This window comes from Heteronotia binoei, chromosome 13, assembly GCF_032191835.1.
Source record: "Heteronotia binoei isolate CCM8104 ecotype False Entrance Well chromosome 13, APGP_CSIRO_Hbin_v1, whole genome shotgun sequence".
Taxonomy (NCBI): domain Eukaryota; kingdom Metazoa; phylum Chordata; class Lepidosauria; order Squamata; family Gekkonidae; genus Heteronotia; species Heteronotia binoei.
The window spans coordinates 6,445,372-6,460,698 of NC_083235.1; the positions used below are offsets into that span (position 1 = coordinate 6,445,372).

The 15,327-nt window shown below is 48.9% G+C and overlaps 1 protein-coding gene across 2 annotated transcripts in view; it reads left to right on the plus strand.

Moving 5' to 3' along the window:
• Nucleotides 1-15,327, plus strand: part of RAVER1 (ribonucleoprotein, PTB binding 1) — a 60,313-nt gene that overhangs the window by 13,168 nt on the left and 31,818 nt on the right. For both annotated transcript variants that reach the window (XM_060252686.1, XM_060252687.1), the window contains exons 2-4: nucleotides 4,154-4,220; nucleotides 9,958-10,427; nucleotides 14,717-14,908. In XM_060252686.1, the coding sequence (XP_060108669.1) occupies nucleotides 4,154-4,220; nucleotides 9,958-10,427; nucleotides 14,717-14,908 (729 nt within the window). The remainder of the gene's footprint in view (nucleotides 1-4,153; nucleotides 4,221-9,957; nucleotides 10,428-14,716; nucleotides 14,909-15,327) is intronic.

A 15,327-nucleotide genomic window follows, 5' to 3' on the forward strand; every position in this document is an offset into this window, starting at 1 on the left:
AGACTTGGCAGTAGCTGTTATCTGGGCCTCCATTGTCAAGGAAGGCTCCAGTAAGACTCCCAAGCTCTTAACTCTGCGCACTGCTACCAGTTGTGCCCCGTCAAAAACTGAGAGAGGTACCCCATTCTCTGAACCGCTGCGGGTAGAACAACTAGATTCAAGTGTAGTAAAAAGGTAAACATAGTCCCCTCTACTAGCACTGAGTTGTTTCTGACTCATGGGGTGACGTCGCATCACGACGTTTTCACGGCAGACTTTTGACGGGGTGGTTTGCCATTGCCTTCCCCAGTCCTCTACGCCCCCCCCCCCAGCAAGCTGGGGACTCCTTTTACCGACTTCGGAAGGATGGAAGGCTGAGTCAACCTGGAGCCGGCTACCTGAACCCAGCTTCTGCTGGGATCGAGCTCAGGTCGTGAGCAGAGCTTAGGACTGCAGTACTGCAGCTTTTACCACCCTGTGCCATGGGGCTCGATTCAAATCCAGTAGCAGAGACCTATAAGATTTTCGGGTAAGACATCCCCTTGCTCGCCCAAGAGCGCGAGTCCTCAGGCAGAGAAGCTTAAAGGAGCGATTGCAGCGGGAGATTGCCGAACTGGAGTTCATTCACCAGTTCAGAACAATGGGCCTGACTGGGCCTCATCCGGACTAAATAGGGACATAAAATTCTTATATCGCTACAAGTAGATTCAAGTCCAGTAACACCTTAGAGACCCAGAAGATTTTTTGGGGATATAAGCTTTCTAGTGTCAAAGCTGCCATCATCGGACATGTAGATTGCACTACAGATGCTAATTTTTTGCTCCCAACAAACCAAGCAATCACTGTATGGAAAGAATAGTTTAGTTGATTTGATTTGATTTATACCCTGCCCTCCCCGCTGAACAAAGTACCAGTGAAAACTACAACCAGGGGTGGAATTCTAGAAGGAGCGCCTTTGCATTTTAGACCGCGCTCCCTGATGTTGCCAATCCTCCAAGAGCTTCCAAGGTTCTTTTTTGTAAGCTCTTGGAGGATTGGCAGGTGGGTGTGGCCTTATATGCAAAGGAGCTCCTGCTAGAATTCCACCCCTGACGACAACAACAAATACATATTTTAAAGCTACCAAATGTATTCTTGTGTTTGGGGCTTTTTTTTTGTAGCAGGAACTCCTTTGCATATTAGGCCACACACCCCTATTGTAGCTAATCCTGCAAGAGCTTACAGGGCTCTACTGGAAGCTCCAGGAGGATTGGCTACTTCAGGGGTGTGTGGCCTCAGATGCAAAGGAGCTCTTGCTAGAATTCCACCCCTGCATACCCCTGATGGAGCCAATCCTCCAAGAGCTTACAGGGCTCTTCTTACAGGGCCTACTGGAAGCTCCAGGAGGATTGGCTACATCAGGGGTGTGTGGCCTAAGATGCAAAGGAGTTCACACTACAGTAAAAGAGCTGCTTGTTGTTACTTAGTGTGTATTATTGTACATCTACGAATTGCACACAAGCGGGGCTTTTATTGTAGCAGGACCTCCCTTGGATATTAGGCCACGCCCCCCTGATGTAGCCAATCCCCCAAGAATTTATAGGGCTCTTCTTACAGGGCCTACTGGAAGCCCCAGGAGGATTGGCTACATCAGGGGTTGTGGCCTAATATTCAAAGGAGTCCCTGCTACAACAAAAGCCCCTGCTGGTGTTACTTAGTGTAATTCGTAGCTATACAATAACATGCGCTCTCACGTAAGGACCTACAGCGTGTTTAATGACAATAAATCAAAATGGAAATAAATGTCAAAGTTGACCCAAACGCTATGGGCACAGTCCCAACAGACTCCAACAATGGTGAATGCCAACGACGTCATTGATAGTCTCAAAGGACTCTGCAGTTGTATACAAAACAGTCTCTAAGAACTCAATAGAAGCAGATCCAGCAGCAAACGACAGCATGTATCCGGGCTTTAGACAAGTTTCTGTATTCTTCTTCGCAGCTGTGCTTATATCACAATTTTCCACCGGAACCAATGCTCAAAAAATGTTTTCGCTAGCAGTCGGCAACTTGCCATTGTATAATTACAGGAAGCAAAGCGTCATTTTCATGGATTGTTGTAATTTTCACTGATATTCTGTTCTTTCTGTGCAATGTTTACACTGCTTGTTGGTTGTTTTATTTTTTCATTTTTCCTGAGGGTTTTTTTTGGTTAACTTCCTGCTCTCAGGTATCTCTCCTCTGCCATAAAACTGATTGCAGTTTGCTCTGGACCTTTGCATCCTGGCTGCCTTCGTTGCAGCCAGTCTTCCCTCTAAACCGAGTTAGCGTGAGCTAGCTCACAGATTTTTAGCCTCCCGCTCACCCATCTTTGTCCTAGCTCAGGAAGGACGACCCCAGAGCACACTAATTTACACAGTAGCTCCCAACATTCATGCCAGTAGCTCACAAAGTAGAGTTTTTGCTCACAAGACTCTGCAGCTTAGAGGGAACATTGGTTGCCACTCCCCCTCATATCTTTATGCCGGGATATTAGGACTTAGGCAAGACTGGCCAAACTTGCTTAATGTAAGAGCTACACAGAATAAACGTCAGATGTTTGAGAGCTACAAGACATGAACAGATGTTTGAGGGAAGGAAGGAAGGAAAGAAGGAAGGAAGGAAGGAAGGAAAATAGATGGGGGAGGGGGAAGTATATCCCGCCCTCCACTCTGAAGAGTCTCAGAGCGGCTCACAATCTCCTTTACCTTCCTCCCCCACAACAGATACCTTGTGAGGTGGGTGGGGCTGAGAGAGCTCTGACAGAAGCTGCCCTTTCAAGGACAACCTCTGCCAGAGCTATGGCTGACCCAAGACCATGCCAGCAGCTGCAAGTGGAGGAGTGGGGAATCAAACCCGGTTCTCCCAGTTAAGAGTCCACACACTTAACCACTACACCAAACTGGCTCTCTTTAAGCAACTTTAAATGTCAAGTCAAGTTTAATATGGTCAAAGACCCAACCAGTGCATTCTCCAAGCCAGCTCACGGGGCAGCGGGAGCTTCAAGAGCTACACAATATGTGTGGAAGAGCCACATGTGGCTCCCGAGCCACGGTTTGGCCACCCCTGGACGTAGGGATCTGCCTTCTGCCTTGTATCTGACGAAGGGAGTTTTGACTGTTGGAAGTTCATAACCCTGAAATCGTGTCGGTCCCTGACGTGCTGCTGCACTCGAATCGACCCATCTCATGCCCGAGGCTTCCCTTTTGAGGCAGGTGCGTGCCCCACCAAAACGCAGAGCCGGCCAGCTTGCCAGAAAGTTTCCTTTGGGTGAAGTCAGCTTTTTGCAATCTGAACTGGAGCGGAACTGCACAGCCTCAGAGGTTGGGCCTCCCTGATTTGAGACAAAGGGTGTCCTGAACTTTTAACGGAATAAAGTTTATTCCGTTAACAGAAACCTTTAACGGAATAAGACATTTCTCTGCAGGCAAGGGAATAAAAAGTTGCAAGGGACCAGTTTCTCTGTTTACTCGTTCCTTGAGGCTTAATCATTAGTATTGCATCACTGTGCACACACACTGAACGTTAGCATCTGCTGTTGTCCAAAGTCCAAAATACTTGGGGAGAAAGTGTCCTGCTTTATAATAAAGCTCTTACAGACAAATCCACGGTTGCAGTTGACAGACCTTGAACCTCTTTGGAGTCCTCTGCTGTAAAAAGACACCAGGTGTTATCTAAGTGGAACAGCCAGTTGTAGAATCTCACCTGTTTGCTCAGAAAGTACGTCTGGCTGGGCGGGACAATAAAGTTTCTGGAAGTCTTGTAGGAACATAAGGGAAGCCATGTTGGATCAGGCCAGTAGCCCCTCCAGTCCAAGACTTGTCAAGAGGTTAATTTAGGGAGAAGGGCGGGGTATAAATCTACAGTCGTCGTCGTCTTCCAAGAAGAAGGAGCAGTTCAGCCCGTTAAGTGACAGAACGCTGGGTAGCTGATTCGTTTGAACTGTTTGCTCAAGCCCGTAAGCTAAAGCACTTGGGAAGAATTCCAGATCTAGAGGAGCTGTTAGAATCATCGCCAAGATAAGTGCGCGTCAGTCCGGGTCCGTTAAATGACAGTTATTGCTTAGCAGCAGGTGACATCTTATTGGGAACAAGCTCTGGTTATAAACTGTCACTCCAGTTCAACTTACTTCCCCCCCCCTTTTGATTTTCCACAGGAAGTTCATGATTTGCTGAGTGACTACGAACTCAAGTACTGTTTTGTGGACAAGTACAAGGGAACTGGTGAGTAAAGCTCACGGCAGCGTTCTGAGTGTGTGGGTTTTGCTTAATTTCACAAGTGGCAAAAAGCAGTCTCCTGAGTTCTGGTGAATCCCGGCTTCCTCAGTTAGATCCCGGTGGGACACCGGGTTGGTCCACAGCAGGGGTGGCCAAACTGTGGCTTGGGAGCTGCGTGGGGCTCTTTCACACACATTGTGTGGCTCTCAAAGCCCCCACCACCCCATCAGCTGGCTTGGAGAAGGCATTTAGAACATAAGAGAAGCCATGTTGGATCAGGCCAATGGCCTATCCGGTCCAACACTCTGTGTCACACAGTGGCCAATACACACACACACACACTGTGGCTCATAGCCACTGATGGACCTCTGCTTCATATTTTTATCTAACCCCCTCTTGAAGCTGGCTATGCTTGTAGCCGTCGCCACCTCCTGTTGCAGTGAATTCCACAAGTTAATCACCCTTTGGGTGAAGAAGCACTTCCTTTTATCCGTTTTAACCTGACCGCTCAGCAATTTCATTGAGTGCCAGCAAGTTCTTGTATTGTGAGAAAGGGAGAAAAGGACTTCTTTCTCTACTTTCTCCATCCCATGTATAATCTTGTCAACCACCGCTCCGTCGACGTTTCTCCGAGCTAAAGAGCCCCAAGCGTTTTAACCTTTCTTCATAGGGAGAGTGTTCCAAACCTGTAATCATTCTAGTTGCCCTTTTCTGGACTTTTTCCAATGCTATAATATCCCTTTTGAGGTGCGGTGACCAGAATTGCACACAGTACTCCAAAGGAGACTGCTTTGTCTCATTGCCAAGCCAGCTAGTGGGTTGGAAAATGCACTTAAAGTTAAAGTTGCTGTCTTTCCACCTCTCCCCCCCCCCACATTCTATTTTCTTTTCCTTCCTCCCTCCCTTCCTCCAACATCTGACATTTATTCTGTGTGGCTCTTATGTTAAGCAAGTTTGGCCACCCGGCCAAAGCAATAGAACAAAGTAGGAGTCCAGTAGCACCTTTAAGACCGACAAAATTTTATTGAGGACATAAGCTTTCGAATGCTAGAAGCACACTTCATCAGACAGTGAAATGGGATACGGTTAGCAGTTATTTTTTAAAAATAAAACTTAAAACATGCTTAAAATGTTAGCACTTGTGACGGAACCGGCCCGATTCTGCCTTCAGACCCGGTCCCGTCTGCTCCCTATGGAGTCGCCAACTCCTGGAGGGAGCTATTTCTCCTCCTGCCCCTTGGGCTCGCTGCCACCACCTGCTCAGTTCCGGGGTTCAGATTGAGAGGAACAGGACTCCCAATCCCCCTCTCCAGCTATGAGGCCAGGCCTCAAGGTCCTCTGCCACCCTGCACTTGGGTTTCACAGAGACCTCAGCGCTTCTTTGGGGCACCCCTGGAGGATTGGCACCTTATCCAACTGCATGCCTTCCCCCTTCCCCGGGGCCCCCTTCTCAACACAGCGTGGTCTAAAGCAGTCTGGGGATCTATGTGGTACAGAGTTTGACTGCCAGCATTCAAACAGTAAAAAAAATATATTTATTCAAAAAGAGAAAAAGATAGGGAAAGAAAAACAAAACAAAACCAGTTGCGTTTAAAAAGTTAGCACAGCACAGCACACGCACAGCAAACAGCTTGACAAACAAAATGTGTTATAAACGCGTCCTGCTGGCCCTGATCTAAACTTGCCCTGTCTTGTGAATTACTTACTTAGTCTGCCTGCCTGGAGCCTCCATTTCTCACCACATGCTCGCTCGAGCGCTCGCTTCCAACTGCCCTTCTCTTCCTGCTAACACACATGCCACGAACAAAAGCACTTCCTGCCTCTCTAGGAGATTTTCCCCCTAGCGTTGTTGGTTTGGCTCTGGAAGGGAGGGGGGGAGTGAGGGGAAGGCTACAAAGCCTGCTGAGGGATTTACTGACCCCTGCCAAATGAAGCACCACCACTGACTAAAATGGCGTTTCTCCACAGCACTCATCGGACTTAAAAGGTGCTTTCTTTGTATTTCTCCCGTGGGATCCAGGGAAGTGGGCAAGGGAAGCGCTGGCTCTTTCCTTCCTTCCCCAGGGGACCAGGAGAGGGAGGAGCCTCAGCTAATAGATGGGCTTGGCTCAGTAGCTCTGCTGTGCGATTGAGAGAGCCTGAAAAAAAACAAGCTCTGCCTTCCCCCCCTCTTCCTCCCCAAGGGAGAAGCCTCAGCCCATGGAGAAAATAGAGGCTTTGCTCTGTAGCTCCTGTGCAACTGAGCAAGCCTTGCAAAGCAAGGTTAACATGATTATGCATGGGATGGAGAAAGTAGAGAAAGAAGTCCTTTTCTCCCTTTCTCACAATACAAGAACTCGTGGGCACTCCATGAAATTGCTGAGCAGTCGGGTTAGAACAGATAAAAGGAAGGACTTCTTCACCCAAAGGGTGATTAACACATGGAATTCACTGCCACAGGAGGTGGTGGCAGCTGCAAGCACAGCCAGCTTCAAGAGGGGATTGGATAAAAATATGGAGCAGAGGTCCATCAGTGGCTATTAGCCACAGTGTATATATATTTTAGCCACTGTGTGACACAGAGTGTTGGACTGGATGGGCCATTGGCCTATCCAACATGGCTTCTCTTATGTTCTTAAGCAAGCGGAGATGCAGAAGAAAGCCAGAGAGATAAGAGAAGAAAGCAGATGACAGCCAATTGCTTGGGGGCCTGATAGGAGCCCTCCAGGGGCCTGATTTCGGTTTTTGGGCCGCATGTTTTGACACCCCTGATCTTAAGATTCCAGGGCCCTGCTGCTTTAGAAAGTTCTCATGAAGAGGGAAAACATCTCCTGTGTGTGGGGGATCGGTCGGTTGCTATAACGTCAGTTCATCAGCCAGAGCATCGAATTTCAGGACAGCAGGGCCATGAATAATCAACAGGCAGCCCAAAGGCCAAAGGGAAGCTCTTTTGATCTTGACGGATATATTTTGCCACATATCCTGGGAGACCTGCAGCGACTGAACGGCCTTCTTAGCAATTGCGTAGACTTTATATATGATTATTCAGTGGATTTGAGGGTGCTGGAAATAATTCCTCCGGCAATCGTAAAGTTGTTGTTATTATTAATATTATTTATCACATTTATATCCCGCCCTCCCCTAACGGGCGCAGGGCAGCTAACAACAGTTAAAAAACATTAACAATTAACAAACATAGCATATTAAAAAAATAAAATATATAATCAAACCTTTCCATACCTATTAACAATCATCAGTCCGTTCATTAAAAGTCCAAGATGGCAAGTTTCTAATTAGTTCAATGAGATTGACAGTACTGTAAGGTAATAGCCACCTCCCCCTTAATGCCCCAGGGCATAGAGTGTTAAAGCTGCAGTACTGCAGTCAGCTCTGCTCACGACCTGAGTTCGATCCTGGTGGAAGCTGGGTTCAGGTCGCTGGCTCCAGGTTGACTTAGCCTTCCATCCTTCCGAGGTTGGTAAAATGAGTACCCAACTTGCTGGGGGGAAAGTGTAGGTGACTGGGAAAGGCAATGGCAAACCACCCTGTAAAAAGTCTGCCGTGAAAACGTTGTGAAAGCAACGTCACCGCAGAGTCGGAAACGACTGGTGCTTGCGCAGGGGACCTTTCCTTTTTCCTGACCGCTGAAGGTTCAATCCCCAGCACCTCCAGTGAAAAGAACCAGGCAGGAGGTGATGGGAAAGACCTCTGCGTGAGACCCTGGAGAGCCGCTGCCAGTCTGAGTAGACAATACTTTCTCTCCTTCATTCTGGTTCTCTCTTCCTTTCTCCCTTCCTCCTGCCCTTAAAATGCGTAAAGCTAGTCCCCTGTGCAAGCACCAGTCGTTTTCGACTCTGGGGTGATACCATATCACGACGTTTTCACAGGAGACTTTTTATGCGGGGTGGTTTTGCCATGCCTTCCTCAGTCATCTACACTTTCTCCCCAGCAAGCTGGGTACTCATTTTACCAACCTCAGAAGAATGGAAGGCTGAGTCAACCTTGAGCTGGCGACCTGGACTTAGCTTCTGCCGGGATAGAACTCAGGTCGTGAGCGGAGAGCTTGGGCTGCAGTGCTGCAGCTTTACCACTCTGTGCCACGGGGCTCATTTTAAAAATCTTTAAATGCATAGCCCCCCTCCTTTCTGTCATCAGGGTCACCAATGCAGCTAAGAGTTTTAGAAACATACATAAAAGTGCATCTTAAAAGCTAGTGAAACCGGACAAGAGCGCATCCTCACAACAGCCGGAGCCAAGTTAAAATGCATATCGAATGCATAATTTGATAAGGGATACGGGCTTTTTATCTCATTACATATACTAACCCACCTCCCACTATATTTTAAGGTACCCTTTTTTCTAATGGCAAACTAGAATGTATTCTCTTTTAGAACAGTGTATCAGAATATTTTTGGTTTTTGTATTGATATACTCAAATAAGGGATATGGGCTGTTTATCTTATTACATATACTAACCCATCTCCCACTATATTTTAATGTACCCTTTTTTTCTAATGGCAAACTAGAGTGCATTTCTCTTTTAGAACAGTGTATCAGAATATTTTGTTTTATTGTATTGATATACTCAAATAAGGGATATGGGCTGTTTATCTCATTACATATACTAACCCACCTCCCACTATATTTTAATGTACCCTTTTTTTCTAATGGCAAACTAGAATGCATTTCTCTTTTAGAACAGTGTATCAGAATATTTTGGTTTTTTGTATTGACATACTCAAATTGGAATATGGGTTGTTTATCTTATTACATATACTAACCCATCTTCCACTATAGTTTAATGTATTCTTTTTTTCTAATGGCAAACCATATGATGTTACGACCCCTTGAGATACTATGCCCTCCATTTAAACTCACAACTAACGAAGCCAGAATGACACCCAGATTTATGGCACTTCACACCTATGACATGTCTGCTTTTTATCACCCTCCACTGTTGTTACAGCCCAAACTAACAGACAGACACAGACCCTGATTTGTGATTCTTTTAATCTGCTAAAAACATTCCCCTGACTCTACATACCAACTCACTGCCCACTTTCTCTATGTATTCTTTTTCCTGTAGATTTTTTGGTTAAAACAATTTTTATTTAGTAACATATGGTAACAGTATCTTACTATACCACTTTCTCTATATTTAAAGATGGCTTGCCATTCCATTTTTTTCTGATGAAGTCTGCTTAAAAGCACACGAAAGCTGGCATTCCGAATAAAACTTAGTTGGTCTTAAAGGTACAAACTACTGCTTTGTTCAGACCAACACAGTGGCCCACACGGAGAGCCAGTTTGGTGTAGTGGTTAAGTGTGCAGACTCTTATCTGGGAGAACCGGGTTTGATTCCCCACTCCTCCACTTGCACCTGTTAGCATGGTCTTCGGTCAGCCTTAGCTCTGGCAGAGGTTGTCCTTGAAAGGGCAGCTGCTGTGAGAGCCCTCTCAGCCCCACTCACCTCACAGGGTGTCTGTTGTGGGGGAGGAAGGGAAAGGAGATTGTGAGCCGCTCTGAGACTCTTTGCAGTGGAGGGCGGGATATAAATCCAATATCTTCATCTACCTCACAGGGTGTCTGTTGTGGGGGAGGAAGGTAAAGGAGATTGTGAGCCGTTCTGAGACGCTTCAGAGTGGAGGGCGGGATATAAATCCAATATCATCTTCTTCTTCTTCACTTGGATATATCTTAATACAGTTAAATATGCTCACATCACAACAGCAGTTAACGATTCCTCGTCCCCCGCCTCTTGCAGCCTTCGTCACCTTGCTGAACGGGGAGCAGGCAGAATCGGCCATCCAGACATTCCACCTGAGCCAGCTGCGGGACAAGGAGATCACGGTGCAGCTGCAGCCGACTGACGCCCTCCTGTGCATCGCCAACCTCCCCCAGCTCTACACGCAGCAGCAGTTTGAGGACCTGGTGCGGCCCTTCGGGAACCTGGAGCGCTGCTTCCTGGTCTACAGCGAGGTGACGGGACACTCCAAGGGCTACGGCTTTGTGGAATACATGAAGAAGGATTCGGCCGCCCGAGCGAAATCCGACCTGCTGGGCAAGCAGCTGGGGACGCGGACGCTCTACGTCCACTGGACAGACGTCAACCAGCTGACCTTGGACCTCCTGCATTCCAAATGCTTGTGTGTGGACAAACTGCCCCACAGCTACAACGACGTCGAAGAGCTGAGGCAGGCCTTCTCGGCCATTTGCCCTCCGGTGTTCTGCCAGGTGAGCGCCCTTCTTGCGCACGTTGCCGCCGTAGGGGATGGGCGTCCCGCAAGACTGCGCCTGCTTCAGGATTCGGGAGGTGGTGGACTCCCCTCCTTTGGAGGTTTGGAAGCAGAGGCTAGATGGCCGTCTGACAGCAGTGCTGATCCTGTGAATTTAGGGGGAGGGATTTGTGAGTTTCCTGCATTGTGCAGGGGGTTGGACTGGATGACCTTGGGGGGTGATCATAGAGGTACCGTCCACCTCTATGATTCAGTGGAAGAGGCTTCTTCGGGAGGTGGAGGGCTCTCCTTTGGAGGTTTCGAAGCAGAGGCTAGATGGCCCTCTGACAGCAATGAGGATCCTGTGAATTTAGGGGGATGTATTTGTGAATTTCCTGCATTGTGCAGGGGGTTGGACTAGCTGACCTTGGGGGTACCGTCCACCTCTATGATTCAGTGAAAGAGGCTTCCTCGGGAGGTGGTGGGCTCTCCTTCTTTGGAGGTTTTGTAGCAGAGGCTAGATGGCCATCTGACAGCAATGCGGATCCTGTGAACTTAGGCAGTTCATGGGGTAGGAAGGGTTGCATCAGATGCTTTGGGGGGGGTCTTAAGTGTTGTGGCCCCTATATGAGTAATTCAGAGCCTTCCATGATTGAAAGAAAACAATTAGATTACTTGTTTGGTACGAGTTAGAATCATGGAATCCTAGAGTTGGAAGGGACCCCCGGGGTCATCCAGTCCAACCCTCTGCACAATGCCGGAAACTCAGAAATACCTCCCCCTAGCTTCACAGGATCTGCATTGCTGTCAGGTGGCCATCTAGCCTCTGTTGAAAAGCCTTGAATAATAGCTATGTTCAGGAGGTTTTCAAGCAGAGGCTAGATAAGGGGTGTCAAACTCATGAGGACCGGATCTGACATAAACAAGATCTTGTTGAGTCAAGCCATGTCGGGCCAGGCCGTGTGTTTACCTATTTAAGATTAGGTAGCAGAGAGATAAATTTTATAAAGAACATAGACAAGCACAAATATAATTTTTAAAAAAACGTTAGTACTCATTGGTCTTAAAGATACTTTCTTTGTATTTCTCCAGGGAACTGGGCAAAGGAAGCTCTGGCTCTTTCCTTCCTTCCCCAGGGGACCAGCAGGGGGAGGAGCCTCAGCCAGTAGAAGGAAGAGAGCCTTGGCTCAGTAGCTCTGCTGTGTGATTGAAAAGAGCCTGGCAAAGCAAGCTCTCCCTCCCTCCTTTTGGGAGGAGCCTCAGCCAATGGAGAAAATAGAGGATTAGCTCTGCAGCTCCTGCGCAATTGAGCAAGCCTGGCAAAAGGAAGCGGAGATGCAGAAGGAAGCCAAAGAGTGGGAGAAGGAAGCAGACAAGAGCCAGTTGCTCGGGGGCCTGATCGGAGCCCTCTGGGGGCCTGATTCGGCTCCCGAACTGCATGTTTGCCACCTCTGGGCTAGATGGCCATCTGACAGCCATGCTGATTCTGTGAACTTTGGCAGCTCATGGGAGGGAGGGCAAGAGGGGTTGCAACAGTGCTTAGTTCTCGTGGCCCTTTCTTAACATGCCCGGGGAAATTCCAGTCGCTACTTTGTGGTCAGGCAGGGGAGGAATGGTGGCTCAGTGGTAGAGCATCTGCTTGGGAAGCAGAAGGTCCCAGGTTCAATCCCCGGCATCTCCAAAAAAGGGTCCAGGCAAGTAGGTGTGAAAAACCTCAGCTTGAGAACATGGAGAGCCATTGCCAGTCTGAGTAGACAAGACTGACTTTGATGGACCAAGGGTCTGATTCAGTATAAGGCAGCTTCATATGTTCGTATAATTTTTCTCCAGGCCACTTTGGCCAGTGGTCCTGGAGGGGTTTTTTGCCATCTTTAGGGCATGGAGCCTGCAGGGGTCGCTTGTTGTGTGTTGTGGGGGGCCGGGGGGGGAGAGGTATTTGTGAAGTTCTTGCATTGTGCAAGGGGGTGGATTAGATGACTGGAGGTCCCTTACCGCTCTGCGATTCTATTCTACGATTCCTTTCCCGAGATGCTTGTTAAGTAGCCGGAGGCCAGGCTGCTGTCCCTTCTTGAATTGCAAGGCGGCTTCTGTTGGGCGTGTCCCATCCAGATGATTCCTGCGAACAGTACATCCCAAGTGCCTTGTTCAGAAAAGGAGCTTAGGCTCTCTGGGGCTCTGTCACGACACCCACCGCTGCCTTTCCCGGCTGGTGGGAAGTTAGAAGTCGACTAGGCCAGGTGGGGGGTTTTGCCCAGTAAGGCTTCTGATTCGATTGTTCAGATTTTTCAAAACATCGCTTTAGCAGCAGTGGCCCTCCCAGCGCGAGGATATTCCCTGGGTGACCGAAGACCAGCCGCGGCAGCCCATTTTACGGAGAGCTCCAGCTCCCGGGGCAGCCTTTTTGTGGCCACACCCACCACCCTGCGGCAGAATATCAAAAGTGCCCCCAGGCTAGGGCGGCCCTCTCGAATGTTGCAATGCTCTAGGAATCGCGGTTAAAAAAAACTATGAAGTGAAGTGATGCAGAAACTACCTGGTCAGGAGCAAGAGTTTCAGAGACAGTCCACGGCCCTTCCCCAATGCCACTTTCTGAACCGTTTCCTTTTGATAGAGCAGGGGTGGCCAACGGTAGCTCTCCAGATGTTTTTTGCTTACAACTCCCATCAGCCCCGGCCATTGGCCATGCTGGTTGGGGCTGATGGGAGTTGTAGGCAAAAAACATCTGGAGAGCTACTGTTGGCCGCCCCGTAATAGAGTCCTGTTTGCCTGTGCAGAAAGCCCTCTTGAATATCTCCACCGTGCACAGCAAGCAGCAGTGTTCCCTCTAGGCTGAGTTAGCGTGAGCTAGCTCGCAGATTTTTAGTCTCCAGCTCACACGTTTTTGTCTTAGCTCAGGAAGGAGGGCCCCAGAGCACACTAATGTATGCACTAGCTCACAACTTTAATACCAGGAGCTCACAAAGTAGAATTTTTGCTCACAAGACTCTGCAGCTTAAAGGGAACTTTGGTCTAGAGCTGCATTCCCTCTTAAGTTAGAGTGAGCTATCTCACAGCTTTTTAGCCTCTGGCTCACCCATTTTGGTCTTAGGAAGGATAATCCCAGAGCACACTAATTTATGCAACGATGATGCCAGTAGCTCACAAAATAGAATTTTTGCTTGCAAGACTCTGCAGCTTAGAAGAAGAAGAAGATATTGGCTCTATATCCCGCCCTCCACTCCGAAGACTCTCAGAGCAGCTCACAATCTCCTTTCCCTTCCTCCCCCACAACAGACACCCTGTGAGGTGGGTGGGGCTGGAGAGGGCTCTCACAGCAGCTGCCCTTTCAAGGACAACGGCTGCCAGAGCTCTGGCTGACCCAAGGCCATTCCAGCAGGTGCAAGTGGAGGAGTGGGGAATCAAACCCAGTTCTCCCAGATAAGAGTCCACATACTTAACCACTACACCAAACTGGCTCTCCAAGAGAGAACACTGGTTGGCAAAAAACCAGGCAAGATCAAGACATCCCACTGAGGTCAATAAGACCTGCTAAATTGTGCTTAGGATCGTAGCCAAGTCACAGTTCAGTTCAAAATCTGGCCAGAGGTCCACTAGCTCAGGTCAGCCAGCCAATGGGGGTTTTTGCATCAGTGCTTTGTTCTCATGGCCCTTTCTAACCCACCTAGGGAAATGCTGTTCTCCACTTTGGGGTCAGGAAGCAGTTTTTCTCCAGGCCAGTTTGGGCCAGGGATCCTGGAGGTTCTCTCCCCCCCCCCAACTTCTGGGCATGGAGCAGGGGTCACTGGGGGTGTGCATTGGGGGTGGGCGGTATTTGTGAAATTTCTGCATTGTGCAGGGGGTTGGACTAGATGACCCTGGAGGTCCCTCCCAACTCTGATTCTGTGATTGTGCAGGGGGTTGGACTAGATGACCCTGGAGGTCCCTTCCAGCTCTGATTCTGTGATTCTATGTGCAGGGAGTTGATGACCCTGGAGGTCCCTTCCAACTCTGATTTTGTGATTGTGCAGGGGGGTTGGACTAGATGACCCTGGAGGTCCCTTCCAACTCTGTGACCAGCGTTCCCTCTAAGCTGAGTTAGCGTGAGCCAGCTCACAGGTTTTTAGCCTCTGGCTCACACATTTTTGTCTTGGCTCACGAAAAATGGCAGTCTCTCACAACTTTAATGCCCGTAGCTCACAAAGTCGAATTTCTGCTCACAAGACTCCAGAGCTTAGAGGGAACATTGTCTGTGACCATACGATTTTGGCCACAAGAGGGTGATTGCCTTGTCCTTCCTCACGTGCTCAGCATCTGCCTTTCTCCCCCCAGCTGGCGTGCGGCCAGGACGGGCAGCTGAAGGGCTTTGCCGTCCTGGAATACGAGTCAGCAGAGATTGCGGAGGTGGTGCAGCAGGCCACGAACGGCATGCAGCTGGCCGGAAACCACGTCAGAGTCTCCTTTTGCGCTCCCGGCCCTCCTGGACGAAGCATGCTGGCGGCTCTGATCGCCGCCCAGGCAACGGTAAGAACCCGACTCCTGATGACACCCCTCCAGTTCCCTGCCTGCTTTCCTTACTCGTTGGTCTCCCTAGCCCACTCTGAACCTTTCCCCAAGAGTGTTTGGCAGGGCTTTTTTTGCAACAGGAGCTCCTTTGCATATTAGGCCACACACCCCTGATGTAGCCAGTCCTCCTGGAGCTGACATTAAGCCCTGTACTAAGAGCCCTGTAAGCTCCAGGAGGATTGGCTACATCGGGGGGGTGTGTGTGTGTGTGGCCTAATATGCAAAGGAGTTCCTGCTACAGTAAAAGCCCTGCGCGTATTATCGTACATCTACGAATTACACTAAGTAACACAAGCGGGGCTTTTATTGTAGCAGGACCTCCTTTGGATATTAGGCCACACACCTCTGATGTAGCCAATCCTCCTGGAGCTTCCAGT